Source organism: Hyperoodon ampullatus (assembly GCF_949752795.1).
Source record: "Hyperoodon ampullatus genome assembly, chromosome: 5".
NCBI lineage: Eukaryota > Metazoa > Chordata > Mammalia > Artiodactyla > Ziphiidae > Hyperoodon > Hyperoodon ampullatus.
Window position 1 is genome coordinate 33,464,185 of NC_136918.1, and position 18,377 is coordinate 33,482,561.

The 18,377-nt window shown below is 47.1% G+C and overlaps 1 protein-coding gene across 1 annotated transcript in view; it reads right to left on the reverse strand.

Annotated features, from left to right (window-relative positions):
- HEG1 (heart development protein with EGF like domains 1) overlaps positions 1 to 18,377 on the reverse strand; it is a gene marked incomplete at both ends in the record, with an annotated part of 75,595 nt that overhangs the window by 17,794 nt on the left and 39,424 nt on the right. Inside the window, 7 exons of the mRNA XM_079704158.1 lie at positions 4,472 to 4,606; positions 5,494 to 5,583; positions 8,530 to 8,690; positions 8,938 to 8,996; positions 11,732 to 11,835; positions 16,559 to 16,678; positions 17,308 to 17,424. Of these exons, the coding sequence (XP_079560284.1) occupies positions 4,472 to 4,606; positions 5,494 to 5,583; positions 8,530 to 8,690; positions 8,938 to 8,996; positions 11,732 to 11,835; positions 16,559 to 16,678; positions 17,308 to 17,424 (786 nt within the window). The remainder of the gene's footprint in view (positions 1 to 4,471; positions 4,607 to 5,493; positions 5,584 to 8,529; positions 8,691 to 8,937; positions 8,997 to 11,731; positions 11,836 to 16,558; positions 16,679 to 17,307; positions 17,425 to 18,377) is intronic.

An 18,377-nucleotide genomic window follows, 5' to 3' on the forward strand; every position in this document is an offset into this window, starting at 1 on the left:
GCACATCACCCTAGACCATAGCTTTGAACCCTCTGGCAGCACAGCTCATGGACCACTGCTTCACTGAAGGCCTGTGGGCCAGCCATTCCCCTGGATCAGCAGTTCCTGAATTGATCTGATCACAGAACATTTTCAGCATTACAATAAGTTGACAGAACACCATGAGCTGTAATGCATGCGTGGATGAAAGTAGACAATAAAAAATCTCCTCTCGGACAAATTCACTGCTGCAAGGAATGACAGAAATTTGATTCATGATTAATGTGTGCCATGCGCTGCATACAAGAATCACAGGTAAGAAAAGGCACATAGCATAGAGCAGCGATCTCTGGACAGATAGCACACACGCTGATGGTGAGATGTGAGTGCCAGCAGCACACATGGCTCAGAGGTTGCACGCCCTGCAGGCTGGGATGGGAGATCTCTCACAGACCTCCTGCACCCTCCTTTAAGGATCAGTGCATAATAATATTAACTACGTAGATGTGCTTAACTTTTTTCTTCCTTCTATTTTTTAATGTTAGACACTAAATGTTTCTAGTATCTATTTTCTTGTCATAGACTATCGATATATCACTAGAGTTTTGTGGAATGGTTTGGAAAATACTGTTCTAAATCATCTAAATTCTCTCACAGCAGATCATGAGAGCTGTGAGCCTGCACTGCACCGTTTGGCCCCCTGGAATCACTTTTCCTGAGCTACGCTCTCTTTATTAAGGGCAATCTATTACTAGCAGCAGACCCAGGCAAGCCCCTCGGGTATTTATCACAGGCTGTCATGGACCACATTGCCACAATACCACTCAGTAACCTCGTGATGTGGATGCTCCAGAGAAACTTCTCTTGGGCCCTGGGGCCTAGAAAAATGGGGATGGGCCTAAAGAACTGTACTTTATTTGATGGTCGCCACTTCTTTCAAAATCATGTTTCTCTCTGCCTCAGTGTCCAGGAAGCTCAGAACTTGAGTGAGTGGCCTATCTTTAGGAAACATGCGGGAACTTAAGGTATAACTTTCTGCATATTCATTTTCCTTCTAGCCTCAACAAAGTAGTCATTTTCTTTCCCCTTCAACCTGATTTACCTTTTAAATTAAATCTCATCTTGTTACAATGAATTTTCATTAGGCACTTCAAATCTTTTTTTGCAACAAGGTACAGCATAATCATATCCCACTCCAGGGAAGAGAAATGAGACCCCTCTCCCGAATCTTTGACACCTTTGAGTTCTCTGAGCTGGCCGTACTCAGCTGGGGCCTTCTCCAAGGAACAAGCTGAGACCTCCTGTCTCTCCGGCGTGGAAAGCACCATGCCCTGGCAGTCCTTGTGCTATGGCCAGGTCGTGGGAGCAGGAGAAGCTGCCCCTGGATGACCCATGGCTCTGTCTGCAGGGCAGCTACACAGGGACTGCTGGCATCCCAGTGACTCTTCCCCGCCCGTCTCAGCAGTGAGGCAGGCTGATGTCACACTAGTCTGTTCTATTCTGAACACTTCTTCCTGGAAATATTTTTACATCAGATCTACCCACCCAACCCTCATCTGCTGGGTGGGAGCTTTCCACCCTGTGGCTGTCATCCAGCCAGATGTAAGGTCCATCTGTTGTCCTGCCTATGAGCTGATGGGCTGGGCTGTTTTCACTTAGCTTCAGAAGTGGCCTGGCTCCCTGGTGTAATGATATTTCCTTATTTCAGATGGGCTCATTCAGTCATTCATCAAAGACTGAGTGCTACCGTGGGCCTGGGGCTGCTCTAGGGGCTCTTGGAGGGAAACCTTGTCATAAGGCACTCCAGTGCGCCTTAGGATCCAGCTCCGCATCTCCATGCCCTAGAGGGACCCTGACCGCAGAACACTGAAGATGAAATGAATGTGGCAACAGCCAGCATATACACCCAAAGTGGGCTTCCCCTATTGATATGGAACACAAGCAAATTTGAGCCTTCTGGACTTTTAAATAAAAGGCCAGAAGTACATGGTAGAGTCTTCAGGGCTTTTTTTTTTTTTTGTGGTACGCAGGTCTCTCACTGCTGTGGCCTCTCCCGTTGAGGAGCACAGGCTCCGGACGCACAGGCTCAGCGGCCATGGCTCACGGGCCCAGCCGCTCTGTGGCACGCGGGATCCTCCCGGACCGGGGCACAAACCCGCGTCCCCCGCATCGGCAGGCGGACCCTCAACCACTGCGCCACCAGGGAAGCCCCTTCAGGCCTCTTTTGTTCCCTTGCAGGAAACCAGATCAAGACCTGCCAATCTTGTCCTATCATATATGCTGCCCTACCATCCAATTGTTCATTCAACAGACATTTATGGAACCCCATAATGTGCAAGCATATTCTAGAGACAGGCACCCAAGGTATCTGCAGTCTAGTCAGAGAAAGAGACCTGCAAACAGCTGGCTGGAATTCATCAGGATATCTGCACGATGGAAGGAAGCTAAGACATCTACAGGAAGGATACCTACTTTAATTTTACACGATGCTTTGAAAGTCTGGTAAAGACATTTTATGTGAGACACTGAGAAGTTGTGTGTGTGCATACAATAAAGAACAATATGCAGTTGCTAATGTACAACTGTTAATTGCAGGCATTTAGAAAACACACACCCACATGCCTTTATCCTCGATTTACACCAGGGACTGACCCCGGATTTGAGGTGTCCGAGAGGGTACTTCTTTTAACTACCCCCGTGCTCCAGCACCAATGGCCAGAAGATGTCACTGTAACCCCTCAGAATCCAGCTGGCTGGGCTGTGGCCCAAGGAGCTCCGGGATCCATTCATGGAGCTCTGATGGCCATGGGTGAAAATCTAACCAACAGGATACTGCAGAAACCAGGCTGCATAGGGCCTCGGCCACAAGCCCAAAAGCTAACCACGGTTTTCTTATGCCGATTCTCCGGTCATTACTTGATAGACATAAGGTTTCCGGTGCCTGCGTCCCTGCGTCTGGTAAATCTTTGACAGCTCTGCTATTGCTAGTGCTAGTCTGTAAGTGACACAATTATAGAACTACTGACTTGGAAAGAGAGGGAAATGACTCATGCCAGCCAGAAGCAAAGGTGGCAGGGCTCTCTTGAGGCCACCTGAAATTGCAGAGGCACTGCGTACAGAAACGACTGCCCCACGTAGCCACACGGCCTCCAGCACACAGGGACGTCAGCCCACTTCATGCGTGAAGGACGTTACCTTCACACATGAGGTGGGCTCAGTGTCCCAGTTTCTAAGACGGGCCAGGAGCACTTTGCATGAAACCAGATAAGAGGGAACTAAGAAGCATCACCTCTGTATCAAAGAGGCAGACTGACAGGGCACTGAGGAGCGCTGTGAGCTTCAGAATCAGGCCTGTTGCTCCACAGAGTGGGGCCCCCTCTTCAAACCCCACCCAGGGCCTGTGTGCAGAGCTGAGGAGGTGCACTTTCAAAGCACCTAAGTCAGAGGGTCTGAAGCTCAGGATGAGAGCACTGCCCTGAAATGTATTTTTATCCTCTCCTTTAATGGGAAGTCCTGACAGAAATAAGTGGCATGTCACCTTTCCCCAGGATGCCATTTTTACTCAGATCCCAGTACATCTGTCACCAGCAGGCATTGACTGAGCAGGAAAACTGGGCCATACACGTTCTCATGTGATGCGAGGCCTAAGGCTACATGATGCCTTTATGTTGCTCGTTTTCCTGTGATCACGAATTGCAGCAGGGTTTTGTAAGTCAGGGTACCCAGTGCTCTGGACTTGAATTCATTTTATTTTAAAGCAGTATTCTTGCACTGCACTCACTGACCAGCCTTCATCTCAAACTGGACGAAGTTAATCCTCACCTAAGAGATTAGCAGAATTAGGTTTCTGCCTTGAAACCCTGAAAACCAGAACTCATTGGTTCCACAACAACCTGGGTAAAATACAAGAGCAAAGCCTGATGGCTTACAAAGTACCTCCATAACCACTGCCCTCTTTAATTCTTAGAATATCCAATGAAGTATCACTGCACCCATTTCACAGAAGAGGAAACTCAAGCTCAGCGAAGCAAAGTGACTTGCCCGAGATGATACAGGACGGGCAGGCAGAGTGGGGCTCTGACTCAGGTCTCCCGGGCTGCCAGCTACCACTAAAAGGTACAGCCCTGCTTCCGTGCTGGTATTTTCATTTTAAAAGATTAGCAGACAATAGAATAAAGCTTTGGGAATTAAAACAGTAATTTTTCTAATTTCCTCTAATTAGGAGGAAAAAAAAAAAAAAAGGCCTGGCCACCCCAGGCATTCCATTCTCTTTTCTTTTCCTTTGAATCTGGTTGGCCAGACCAGTGTGCACCAGTCAGAGATAATGCTATTATTCCAGGGAGATAACGTATTCAACTCTGCTGGGAGCCAAATAACTAGAACCGGTTACCCCCAGATTAGAACAGTCACCCCTAGAGCAGAGAGACTGCCCCAGGCAGAGAAAATCAACTTCCCCGCCCGCTGGGCCACAGAACCCCACACTGGCCGGTACCTCGGCAGGAGTGGTCCATCTTGTTGAACTGGAAGTAGCCAGACTTGCACTGGCACAGCGCGACCCCGTCCAGATCGGTGCAGATGGAGGTCTCTTTGTCACATTCTGGAGTCTTCCGCTTGCACAAGCTGCCCGCTAGAATGGAAAAACAAGACAGTGAAACAGAACAAAACCTCCTCCACGTCGAACATTAAGATGCGTGAACTTTCTCTTTCAAGAGCCTCGGAGAACAGTTTCCAAAAGAGCCCGCGTGGTGCACCGCTCCTCTCAGAGGGCACTTCCGCACTGCCTTCTGCCGCTCCTCCCCCGAGTCGGCCCCCGGGTCTGTTAGTAAAAGTTGACGGGGCAGGAAACAAACCCAGAAGACACGGGGTGCCGTCGCCAGCTCCAGCGTCCCCTGCAAACACAGCCCTCGACGGGTGGGATCCGCTGCACCGTCACGCTCTAGCGCTGCAGGGGAGACTCGGCACAAACCCAGAAAGCGTGACCCGCTCTCTTAGGAAGAAGGCCTGTCTCGGCTGAGGTGTGTCCCGGCTCTGTGTCTGTCTGGCCTAAAGGGACGCAGCTGCTGCCTAGCAGACTGATGCCGAGGAGAGGTGTGGAAGGTAAGCCGGGCTGTATGTGTTGTCACTGTCCGCCTGCCCACTATACTGACGCCCGCCTGGGGCTTGCTTGGCTCTGGGTCGTCAGCACCTGGCCATGTGGGCCATGCTCATTTCATGGATGACAAAGAACTCTTTCATTATTATCCGAAAGCATTCATTGTTGGGCATGTGGCCCTGTCTGAAGTTGTAAACAGTGAACCCTCTCTCGGGTTGTATACAGCACGCCCTCTCTGAGTTTGTACACAGCAGGCCCTCTCTGAGGTTGTATACAGTGGACACAAGGGTGCTTTTTACCATATAAGGTAGGTCTAACAAAAAAACATATGTAATTGGGGTATACAGACAATAGAACAAAAATATGAAATCACTTGGGTAGTGGACAGTAACTTATTACACTATGTACAGGGTGAGACTGACCTATGCCGCTGTTTTTGGCGGGCCTGAGGAGAGAGCCGAGGAAGGGCCACTTGTACACTGGGCAGTGAGGGGTGGGCTCCCTTCTCCCACCTTAAGGAAAACACCAATCGATTCAGAAACCAGGTGCCAGCTCTTAACACAGCACAGCTATACCCCCACCCCACCCCAGGCAGGTTCTGGTGACAGGGACCCCGGCATCTGCCACCTTGTCTGAGTCTCGGGAGCTCGGGGCCAGTGGGTGGCTTGGTCACAGGAGGTTAGTTTAGGACACAACTTCAGCTCTCAGAGCTGAATTTCCTGCCTTTATCAAGTGGAAGCTGGCATGCTAAATCAGAACCTATTGGTGTGTGTGATACAATTTCCTTTGTTTATTGTGAAAGGTTTGTATTTAAGGGAGAAAAATGGAAAATCTCACCAGGCAAACACAGTGAAGCTGGCACAGAGGGGCACTAAACGGCCACAATCTCTCATCTAAAGCCTTAACATAAAGAAATATCTCCAGCACAGAAGGCCGTCCAGGCTGGTACTAGTTGGTGCAGCAGCCAGCCTGAGCTGCCTGGCCTGATTAGATATTTTCTGGAAGCCAATGTCACGTTTTCCCTCCACCCTGCCCATGAATCCTGCCTGCTGGCAAATACTGCTCGCCCTGCTGAAGCAACTCTTCCCCGCACAGAAGCAGATTCACTTGAAGGCAGGGAAAGCTGGCCCCGCCTTTGCGATGGAGGGGTTGCTATCCTCAAAATTCTTAAAGAACATTCTGTCATCAGTCCATCAAATGGAACCACGTATAATGCCGTTTTTGTTTTAAGCCTGGCGATGTGATTTTTCTGCATCTACAATTCCCATGCCCCTTCCTGGGCATAACATCCGCCAAACAGACAATGAGAATTTATGTGAATCTAAGGCTGTGACGCTCCCTGGGGGATTTCCAAGGACTCTAAACCTCTGGAGAGATGAGAGCTACAGTTCTTTGAAAGGCGAGGAAGTAGATGTTTTGTGAATTGAAGGGGAAGAACCTGCCCTTGCAAGGGCAGCGGCCAGAGTGGCCCGGTGCTTCCCACGTGTTGGCAACACCCAGATGTCAGAAGCTGACAGCTCCCCCTTGTCCAGCCCGCCTCTCTAGCACTCAGAGAGGTGAGTGAGAGACCAAGCAGTGTGCTGGCAAAACCTGGAGAAGCCCTGGGAGGGAAAACAGAGAGGTGAGGCTGTTTTCAGCCAAGATGCATGGCTGTCTTTGTTCTCAGGGGCTTGGAAAGCAGAGGCAAAGAATGGGCACCAGGGCTTCCTTGGTGGCGCAGTGGTTAAGAGTCCGCCTGCCCATGCAGGGGACACGGGTTCGTGCCCCGGTCCGGGAAGATCCCACGTGCCGCGAAGCGGCTGGGCCCGTGAGCCATGGCCGCTGAGCCCGCGCGTCCGGAGCCTGTGCTCCGCAACGGGAGAGGCCACAGCAGTGAGAGGCCCGCGTACCACAGAAAAAAAAAAAAGAATGGGCACCAGTGCATGTGGAGGCAGGAGGTCTGTGGGAAATCTCTGTACCTGCCTCTTGATTTTGCTGTGAACCTAACACTGCTGTAGAAAAAAGTCTTCAAAAAAAAAAAAAAGGGACCTTGGCAAGGAAGACAGGAGCTTTCCCGTAAGCTACATCTGAGCAGTTGGAAGAATGGGGGTCAGAGAGTGGGCAGGGCTGCCACGGGCATGGCCCTTACAATCCGAATATCTTGCCACTTGATTTGCAAAACGTGAAATATGTTTACTAAGGACAAAAAAGTAACCTAATATAATGCTGACCACGTAGCATGTATTCCACACGTGTTTAGTGAACTGCAAGGTCCCCTTCCTACTTTCTGGGGAGGAAAAATTGGAACCTTTCAATCCCTGGCAAGAGAAAGAAACTAAAATCAAAGCAGAGTACAGTGTGATGGAGCAGGAACTTTTTAACCAATTCCCCAATGAAGCTGAATGATAGCGACTTCAACTCCAGAATGCTTAGCTCTCTCTCTCTTTTTTTTTTTTTTTTCAAGTGAATAGCCCTTAAATGGGCAAAGCTCTAGCATTTATCCCTGAGCAAAAGGTTAACTGCCAGCTCTGTAATGCACAGTCCACAAGGAGGGCTCTCCAGACCTGCTCTTACAAAGCTCTGGCTCATCGGGAACGTCCTGGATCTCCAGCAGGCCAGAGCACCAAACCTGCTACCTACAACTTAGTCTAGCATCTGGGCACCAGATGGGGAGGTTCCCTCCGACTCTGCATCCCTCACCAGTCCTATGTGTAGTAAAATGAGCCAACCAGAGCCAGCTCTGACCACTTATGAGACACAGCAGGGGTAAGACCCCCTGCATGAGGAAGCACTTTTGATTCCAGCAGAGTTTTCCCATCCCAGAGGCGAAACCTCCCCTCCAAGACCTGAATTTGCCTTCCAAACTTGTTTCTAATCCCTTTCTTCAGCTGCTTCACATCAGATGCACTGTAGAAGCTTTCAACAAAAACAGATAAAGAACAAGAAAAGAGAAATCATGGACGGTGAGCAGTTTGGCCTCTAATCTTCTAGTCTTGTTTCTGTGCACTTAGAATTTGCAAACAAATATACAGAAAGACGGGTGATTTTGTACATGCCTTTTTTTTAACCTAATGGTATGTCAAGATGAAGGTCTGGAGTCATTGACAAGCATGTACATTCTGTGTGTGAATTTCTATCTCCCCAAAGAGAGGAGGAACCTTTCAAGGGAAAGAGTGGTTTTTGCTCCATTACATCAGCTCCTACATCCCTTCCAATACTAACGCTGGATAGAAGAAATAGAAACAGTATGCCAAGGACTGGGGGCCTTCAAGGCTGTGTGTACAGGACTCTGCGTGTGTGTGTGTCTGTGCATGCATACACAAAGATGCACACACTCAAAGGCCTTGTGCTTAACGCCCACTTCAAAGACAGGCTGGTTCTGTGACAAGTTTCTTGGACCTGAGCCCTGAATGCCTTACACTTCTACCCTCGGTCTGTGCCTAACTAAATGGGTGGGGTCCTACCAGAGGGCCTCTTACCTCTAAAGATCCGCCTCTGAGACCCCAAGAGCTGGCAGACCTCAGCAGAGGCCCTGCAGGAGTTGACACATTTCTGCATCCCATCGGCCAGGTCGAACAGCGTCACGTTGGAGGCCAGGGAAAAGGTGGTTTGCAGTGACATCACCACCCCACTGGGCTCCCTACAGGCAAAATATGTAGGTTTTAATTGTCCTAAAATGACATGTGGGCCCCAGGGCTTTTGGAAATTGAGTGTCCTCCCCATTCTCCAGTGAGGGCCTGGGAGAGCATGAAGTTCCAGTGACCGTGGCCCTGGATCACCCTATGGCCCAATCAAAACAAGGCCCAGTTTTGTTGCCATCACCCATGTTAGAACATCCTCCCCTTTCTATAGACTGGTTCACAAACTAATATAATCCTGTTACTTACCTAGAAGCATGGGCTGTGGATCGGGTATAACCAGGTAATGTTGAAAAACACACATTTAACTGAAAGGAAGAACAGGTTTATCGTTAACTGTGAGTCAGACAAAAGCCTTAAACCTAGAACGAATTTTCAGGATCAAATAGGCGTTTTCCAGCCATCAGGTTGTCAGCAGGTGGCCTTACGCAGGAGTGGTGTCTTTTTTGTTCCTTTCTTAAATGCCTTTCTGCTCTTATTCTGTTGTTCCATGAGTACAAAGGGAGAGAGGCAGATAGTAAATCAGTGGGGAAAATCTTGGCAGGAAATGATGTTCAGAACAGCACCCTTGGATGCAAAACATCTTCAAAGGAGCAGATCTCGTCTAAGACCCAGGGTTTCAAAAACCTCAGAGGCAACTGTTTATTTGGACTTTGCATAGTGAACAAGCCTCACTGAAAAGGCTGGGTTCCTTTCAGCTACCCCAGGTCTGGCAGGCCTGACACAGACCCCCCCTCATAATCTACAATGAGTTGACCTAACTCACAGATAGGTCCTCTTCAATAAGGTTCTCCATAGGAAATTACATTACATGGGTCAAGAGCCCTTTTGTTGAGGGCAAATTAAGAGCGACTCTCCCTGTGTTTGCCTTGTGCTCTCGGAAAGAGCAGAAAATCCCTGTGGGGCATGTGAAGTACCATGCCTGCTTCTCCACTCCCCCGGCCCACAGTAGGGGCTGGGGATTCCTTTTATGCAGCAGAGGGTCTCAATACCTTGACCAATGCAACCCACCTGTCTTCAAAGCCTGTGTGTCAGACACATCTCACCCTTCACAAGATGGATTCAAACACGGGATGCTATCAAACCCTTTTTTGGCTTTGTATGACATTGCTTTATATTCACAAGGCAATGATTTTTTATTATTATTATTACTTAAACTTTTTTTCCCAGGAAAAAACAGAAATAGCACATTTCAGAACAGAACGGCACCTTGGGAAAGACTACTTGAGTCATAGCCTAAATCTTCTCTAGTCATAGCCAAATCTTCACTATATCTTGGGGGTGGGGATGTCACATCACTAATAAATTATATGTTGATACTGGGTAAAAATTAGCAAATCAGATAAGTCACTGAGCACCGTGTAATGGGAAGGACTGTACCTCTGCACAAGTTTCTCAGCCCCTGTACTACCTTAGAAGGAAATATTGATCTACAACCAAACTAAGAGGCAGCTGCGGTGCAGTGCCAAGAACACCAGGTATAGGGTTAGTAGACGTAAAACCCTGTCATATAGTAAAGAATTTGACGCTACGCAAAGAGAGGTCTGGCCCTTGACTCCTGGGAGGTAATTTCTAAGCCTTTGGAATGTCCTGCCTTTGTTTACCTGGAGACCCTGGGCTGCTCCAGATAATCTAAGAGTGTGATTTATGGTGAGGTTTGGGGTTACAAAGGGTAACCCAAAGGGTTACCTCTCCAGAGGGGCTGGAGACTGAGGTCAGCCATATGTGCAGTTGACTATCTGTGTTTTGGCTCTAGACACCAAGGCTTGGGTGAGTCTCCCTGGTTGGTGATACTCTATGAATATTGTACACATCACTGCCGAGAGGAGTTAACCCTGTCCATGACCCCATGGGGAGACGACGACTGGAAGCACTGAATTTGAATCCCTCCTGGACTCTGCCCCGTGCATCTCTTCCCTTAGCTGACTGTAACCTGGATCTTTTCACTGTAATAAACCGTAACCACAAGTATAACAGCTTTCAGTGAGATCTGTGAGTCCTTCTAGTGCATTATCAAAACTGAGGGTTTCTTGGGGACCCCCAAACTCGCAATTGGTGTCAGAAGTGAGAGTGGTCTCTAACTTTGCACCTGCTCTGTGTAAGCTCAGGCAATGTCACTAACTTCCAGAGCCTGCCAGTTTTCCCTCTGTAACAGTGTTGGCAATACCTCTTATAGGAGTGACGCATCTGGTAAAGTGCCTGTCACAGAGTAGATGCTCAGTAGATACAGAAATGGAATTGGAATGTACATTTTACACAAATAAAACCCATGGTCCCATAAAATCCTATAGGTTTTGGCTAATATACTCTTACCCATAAAGAACAAGTAAAATTAAAATCAGAAATCAATCTCTAAAACTTATTTTAATGGCAAATTCCAATTTTCTGAGCACCAAATCTTAGACTACGGTAGCAGCTGAGAGGCAAAATTTACTATCTGAGCTTCATCTCTATCTCTTCTTCTTTCCTCTCCATTTTTCTTTTTTTCTTTCTTGTCTTTTTCCTGACAAAAAGCAGGCAAGGAGGGAAAGAAGAAGAATCAAAGGCCCCTAGATAATCTACTCAGTGAATTCTCAACCCCAGATAATAGGATTAACTGTTCCACCTTTGGCATTCCCTTGAGAAAAAAGCATCATTCTCTCCAGGTTCCAAAACACAGACAGAAAAATCACACAGCATGTCAACAGCAGATGGGACAGTAGGATTTTCTGGGTCTTTCCGCTTCACCAACAGCTCTTATCGGTGCATGTCACCAAAGTGTCTGTAACTATGAGTCTGAACATGGAAAAGAAATGCCAAGGCACCGAAAAAGGCTGCATGGGAAGACGCATTAGAAGAAATGCTTCTACAGGCATCACTGGTTCTCAACGCCTCCCTTCTATTTCCAAGAGGCCTTTAATTTTACCCTAAAGTTCACCTTCCAAATATAATAGAAATGAACAGCCCAGGAAATACAGCTGATCCCCAGGATGTTCCCGATTCTGAATAAAATCTGTTCTAGAAAACAAAGGACTAGTAGGAAGATGCCTTTCGGGAAACCTACCATTTTGGTGATCTCATTTTCAACTTCACGGAGGTCTGAATGTTTTTCCACGGTGGTATTAAGAAATATTTTCTTCAATTTAAACTCTGTCACAAAGGTTCTAACTGAAAATGAAAACATAACCTGTTAGACCTCCCAAGGTTCACCTACGCATGGCTGAGTCTCTGAAAATCTCAAGGCACCCAACTTTGTTCCACCTCCCAGGATGCTCTCTGTGCATTTCTTTCTCCTGGAGGGTGGAGACCACTCCTCCCTCTTCGGGGCTCCTCTAGCAATGGGAGCACCTACTGAGCTGAGCTGAAGACTCAGTTTGAGCAGACCTTTGGGTGAGAGGCTCCAAAGAGCCTTTTGCATATGTGTGAGGGCTCTGAATGAGCTTTCCTCATCTCTCCAGTGGCCTCCCACATCTTAGATGCTCAGTGAAGCTGTAACAGAGAAGAGAGATGAGCTGGTCTAAAGAACACACTTCCAGGAAGGCGGGGGGAGACGTGGGGTTGGAAAGACAAACGCTCGTGGGCCCCTATAAAGCTTCGGATGGAGGAAAGCTCTTTCTCTCTAGGTCTTTTACCAAGTTAGTCAGCCCTCCACTTCAAGGGCGTGCTCTAGTTTCCTCTTCTCATGAGAGTCACCTCCATCCATTCCCCATTCCTCTTGCTCAGAGGAAATGCCTGTTCTATCATTGATAAAAGAGGCTTCCAGAAGCCAGGTTACTTCCCAAGATCATCCAGCTCCCAAGGGCCAAAATTAACATTTAACGTCATGTGTGTCCATCTTCCAAGTTCTTCTTTCCCCCTAAACCTCCAGCCCCCTGAGGAATCTCATAGTCTAAGGACAACCAAGTGGCTACAGAGAAAGGTGTCAAACATCTGTAGCAGGACTCCACTCAGGGGCTGCCAGACTCCACGACTACAAGCCATATAATGAAAACAACCCATATTCAAGATACTGTTGGGTTCAGACATGAAAGAAAATAGCCCCATTTTCAAGGCCCATTTCACTCATAAAATAAAATTCTAGTTAACATCAATTTGTGCTGATTGGGCCCGAGGGTGATAGAACTTACAAATGGGCAGGCAATCAAAAATTAGGACAGGGCTTCCCTGGTGGCGCAGTGGTTGAGAGTCCGCTTGCTGATGTAGGGGACACCGGTTCGTGCCCCGGTCTGGGAAGATCCCACATGCCGCGGAGCGGCTGGGCCCGTGAGCCATGGCCGCTGAGCCTGCGTGTCCGGAGCCTGCGCTCCGCAATGGGAGAAGCCACAACAGTGAGAGGCCCGCGTACCACAAAAATAAAAAAATAAAAATAAATTAGGACAGCCTGCTTTATATCTGGCTCTTATCTTCCTTTAGATTAAATTCTTATCTTTCCCTCTGGACAAGAAAAAAATATAAATAAATCCAAACACAGAAACACATGAAGCTGCTCTTTCATAGAAAGCTTGCCTGCTGAATTAAGAAAAAGGCCCACAAATGAGCCAGGGAAAACATTTAACATCTTATACTTACTGTCTAAAGCCCTTAATCCTTATTTAACATCTTTTTTGCTTGTTCTACAGTTCAGTGAAGCCAGCTGCTTAGGACTCTTTCTGAGAAGCAGAGATCTGTTTGAAAACATTCCTGGCCAAATGAGAGAGCTTCAGCATGCTCTAATTTGCATATTCCTCTGATGTTTATGAACAATGAAGCTAAATGACTTGAAAAGGGAAAGATGATTGTTAACACAATAAGTGGCTCTCCTCCTGATGCATGGTGCCTGTGGGACCCTCCACATACAGGCTTCCAGAACAGTCACCCTACCCCTTTGTCCTCCCATCTCACAGGTCTAGGTCTGTGCCCAGACTCTGTGCAGAAACATACATATGGTAACCATCAGGTATACAGATCTCTTCTGAACCAGGACAGCAAATGTGGCCTCTGCATCTGTGTGAATACGAATAAGGCACCGCAGTGTCCCCCCGGCCCTGCGCTCTCCCAGACACATTCCCATCTTCACGCTACAGTTACATCATCTGGCTTTAGGGCAATTTTTTTTTTCCCTGCGGTACGCGGGCCTCTTACTGCTGTGGTTTCTCCTGTTGCGGAGCACAGGCTCCGGATGCGCAGGCTCAGCGGCCATGGCTCACGGGCCCAGCCACTCCGCGGCATGTGGGATCTTCCCGGACCGGGGCACGAACCCGTGTCCCCTGCATCGGCAGGCGGACTCTCAACCACTGCGCCACCAGGGAAGCCCTAGGGCAATTTTTAACTGTTGATTTACACAGGTTATCTAAATGATTTTTTAAAGATCCAAAATTATTGCTTTATATTCAAAGTAGTTTATCATTTTCATTGCTTTCAGCTCTGGTCCAAGAGATTAGAAGACTAATGTCAAAAGATACCTCCCGGGGCTTCCCTGGTGGCGCAGTGGTTGAGAGTCCGCCTGCCGATGCAGGGGACACGGGTTCGTGCCCCAGTCTGGGAGGATCCCACATGCCGCGGAGCGGCTAGGCCTGTGAGCCACGGCTGCTGAGCCTGTGCGTCCGGAGCCTGTGCTCTGCAACGGGGGAGGCCACAGCAGTGAGAGGACCGCGTACCGCAAAAAAAAAAAAAAAAAAAAAGATATCTCCCATCTGGAGACCCCTACCATTTTCCAAGCTTGCTCAAATATATTATTTATTTGATCTTCATAAGAACCCTGAGTGGGAAGCAGAGCAGGTGGTAAACTGATTCTGCAGATGAGGAAAGTGATGCTCAGGGGTCAGTGTGCTGTAGGTGCTGGACATGGAGCTGCAAGCCTGGCATTTGAGTCCCTGGCAAGTGTACTTTCCATACTGTTTCAAAATAAAATCATTTCCATCATCTCCATTCTTAAACTGAAAACTCCTTGCTGATTTCTTACAGGGTGTAGCTAAATGGAATAGGTGACCCAACTGCAAATAATCTATTAGAATACAAGGACTTCTCGACTTTGACTGATGTCTATATTCCCAGATTTTTCTTCCTTAAAAATAACGCTTTGACTTGACCCTTGTATTTTAAACAATTTTCTAAATTCTACCATTATTTTAGTAGGGTACCAACTACTGAAATACATTTCTAGCCCCAAGATGGAGCTGCACCTGCCCGGGGTGCCACGTCAGCAAGTCAAACTTTAGAGTTCCTGTAAACGCTCCCCTTGACCAGTAATGCAGCGTATCAGTCAGCCAGTCCCCAACAGCGAAGCCAACTCTGGGCTCCATACTTATTTCCTTGTTCCTTGATCTTTCTAAATAAGGTCAGATATGCAAGCCCAGCTAACCATGCCCTGTGTCCGCGTTGCTGCTTCTACGCGCTATAAAACTCACTCTTGCCCAAAGTGGCTCAGAAAGAGTCTTCCTTCCACTGCTTGTGAGAGAGACCCTGTACTTCCCCAGTCCATGGTCTGCTTTCCCTTGAGTAAAGGATATCAAACTCATTACCAAATTGTTTTAGTTTTGTCATTTGACACCACCTTCTTAAAAACTCTGATTATTCCCCTCAGCCTATGGGCAATGCAAGTCATGCAAAGAACACTTTCAAAGGACACAGACATTTGCTCTCTCAAAAACACATTTACTGAGCACTTTCTCTGTGTTGAGTATGACACTGGGCAATATAAGATGATTCCAAGTTGAGTCACTGTACCCACCAGCTCCCTATCCAGCTTAGATAACTCTATCTTCCTCACTTGTAATTTCTTCAAGTTCTTCATTGACCTCGGCACTCTAACACAGATTACACAGCCTGTGTGCAAGAAAGCTCCCAGAACCAACACAGCACTGTGTGATGGAAGGACTGTGGGCTGCAAACCTGGTGTCTCATCAAGCGGTTGTACAAGCTGGGCCACTTAGTACTTTGTCAGGGCCTTAGTTTTCATTTGGGTTGTTTGCTTTTTAACCTGTAAAATGGAGATTATATCTAAAACAAACCAGCTTCATAAAATATTAAATTTGGGATCAAAATGTGACAAATTGTATGATACAATTATGGCAGTAGCTTTGTAAAAACTATATCTTGTCTGTGGACAAGAACATGAAGATCTTTTTTTTTTAATTAATTAATTAATTTATTTATTTATTTTTGGCTGAGTTGGGTGTTCGTTGCCGTGCGCTGGCTTCTCATTGCGGTGGCTTCTCTTGTTGCAGAGCACGGGCTCTAGGCAAGCGGGCTTCAGTAGTTGTGGCTTGTGGGCTCTAGAGCGCAGGCTAAGTAGTTGTGGCACACAGGCTTAGTTGCTCCGTGGCCTGTGGGATCTTCCTGGCCCAGGGCTCGAACCCCTGTCCCCTGCACTGGCAGGTGGATTCTTAACCACTGCGCCACCAGGGAAGCCCATGAAGATCGTTTTTAAAAATGAAAAGAATGTGTGAATGTGGTAGGATAATTAGGGTTTTATTCTCTTTTTTCTCTCCCTAAATTTTTTTTTTAACTCTTTGGTTAGAATATTCTTTTGATTTTTTTTTCCCCCTAACCATAGGGTGGAATGGTTAAGCAAATAGTGTTATGCAGAAATGATGGCATATTTATGTAGTCATTACAAGGTTTGTATAATAGTTTTATAATAACATGGAAAAATGTTTAAGGTATAAAGTTTGTACAAATACCATATGACTTCAACTATATCAAAATATAATACACTCTAAAAAAGACTGCAAATAAGGTGCTACATCTCTGAGTGGTGGAATAATAGGCAGTGTCTTCCACTCCCTTCTATATTCCTTAAATTTATTCCTTGGGCAAATACTGATTTTGATTAGGGAGAAAAACAATAAATGTTATTTTGCAAAATACATTGTGGTGCAGAGAAAATTCCAAGATAGATAAACTCTCTTACCCAAATTGCATATCCCTTTTTCCAGCTGGTACCCCACTGGGCATCTGCAGGTGAAGGATCCCTGAGTATTGTTGCACATGGCCAGGGGTGGGCAGGGGTTTGAGAGGCATTCATTCACATCTGCAGAGAAGGGAACACAAGGTCACAGTGAATCTGCAGCAGGCAGCACAATCATAATCCAGTACAAGGGGCACCTCTAAGGGCCAAATGGCACTGGGTGTGATGGGGCCTGGAAACGAGTAGACACTACCCTTGTTCTCAAGGCGCTACCAGTCTACTGAGGGTGGGGGCAGCCATGAGTACAACTAACTATAAATATAAGGCAGGATTTGAAAGTAAAGAGAAAGTAATGATTTTGATGGAAGGGAGAATTAAGGGCTATTTCAAATAACATCTGGACTAAGACTGGAAGAATTTTAATCAGCAGATGTGGGTAGGGGGATTCTAGGCTGGGGCACCAGCACAGTGAAGGTCAGGAGCAGGAAAGTGTAGGGGTTTTCAGGGAGTGGTGGGTGGCCCAGTGTGGCAGGGATGTAGGGAGCCCGCATAAGGGAGCCAGATCGTGGAGGCTCGTCAATGTCATTGTCCGACGTTGCTCTGCAGACAACACATAAGCATGCTAATTCTCAAGTAAGCAGGGTATGAATTTTAAAGTCTTACTCCCCTACATTTTGGAGGAAAAGGGAGTTTACTGCCTCTCTCAATGTGATACTGTATTGTAGACCACTGCAGATGACTTTTCCTCTTACCCACGTTGCAGTCATCTCCTTGCCAGGAAGGTGAGCACACACACTGGTACCCACGGCTGGTGGGGTCCACAACGCATTTCCCGTCATGAAGACAAGGGTTAGTGGCACAGCTGTTAACTGAAAACACATTTCAGATATAAAGCAGTTAATCACACAGGAAAGGTAAGGGCAGTGCTAGGTAAATATTTAATTCTCCCAGCTAATATTTGATTCTTGCTTATTTCTGTATACTTGCCCTGAAAGGCCACACTATGAAATAGAATGGGTTCCCAGAGGTGCAGAAGAGATGTATTGGGACTGGATGCTGGCACTAGCTGTGTACATACACACGTGTTAGACAGTTGGATCCCTAAATGCAGGAGCTGGTTCCAATCCAAATACTGCTTACAAGTCCCTTGGCTCGGGAATGACTATTACATTGCCTTGGGATACTTAACAAATTCTACTTGAATCAATGCCAATTTAAAACACACGTTAAGGAGAAAATGATGCCTGATCAACCATCCTCCGTGCTCCAAGTTTTCTCTTTTCTAAAGGTCTCACACTGTAACCGGGCCTCCACATAACGTGCAGTCCTTCAGAACAATGCCTGCAGGTGAGCACTACGACACCCTCTCTTTACGCGGTGTGACCATGAGCCTGTCTAATTCATCCAGGCCCTGGCGATGCACAAGCTCCACTGAACTCTTGGACTCCCAGCTCCCAGGTGCAGTGACCACACTCTCTGTTTGGGTCTGTATAACTGGCCTTGTCATGCTACAGTTATACAATAACTGCCTAATAAAGGTTTCTGACGCACAGTTAGAAAAGCCAAAACTCATAACAGAAGGAGAAAAATCATCTCCAAGGAGAAAAGTCAGTGGTAGAATGAGAAAGAGAAGGCAGAAGTCAAGAGTTCTTACTCCAGAATAACCCTGAAGACAAATGGGCTAAACCCGAAGATGGTGTCCTGGTTCCTCACCGCTACTGCATATCTACCTTGAATCACCTGCATGCGCATAGCACCTATATGTACAAACACTGCACCCATGGACTCTGTCACAAAAGACATAGCAACAGCCAGTAACAAT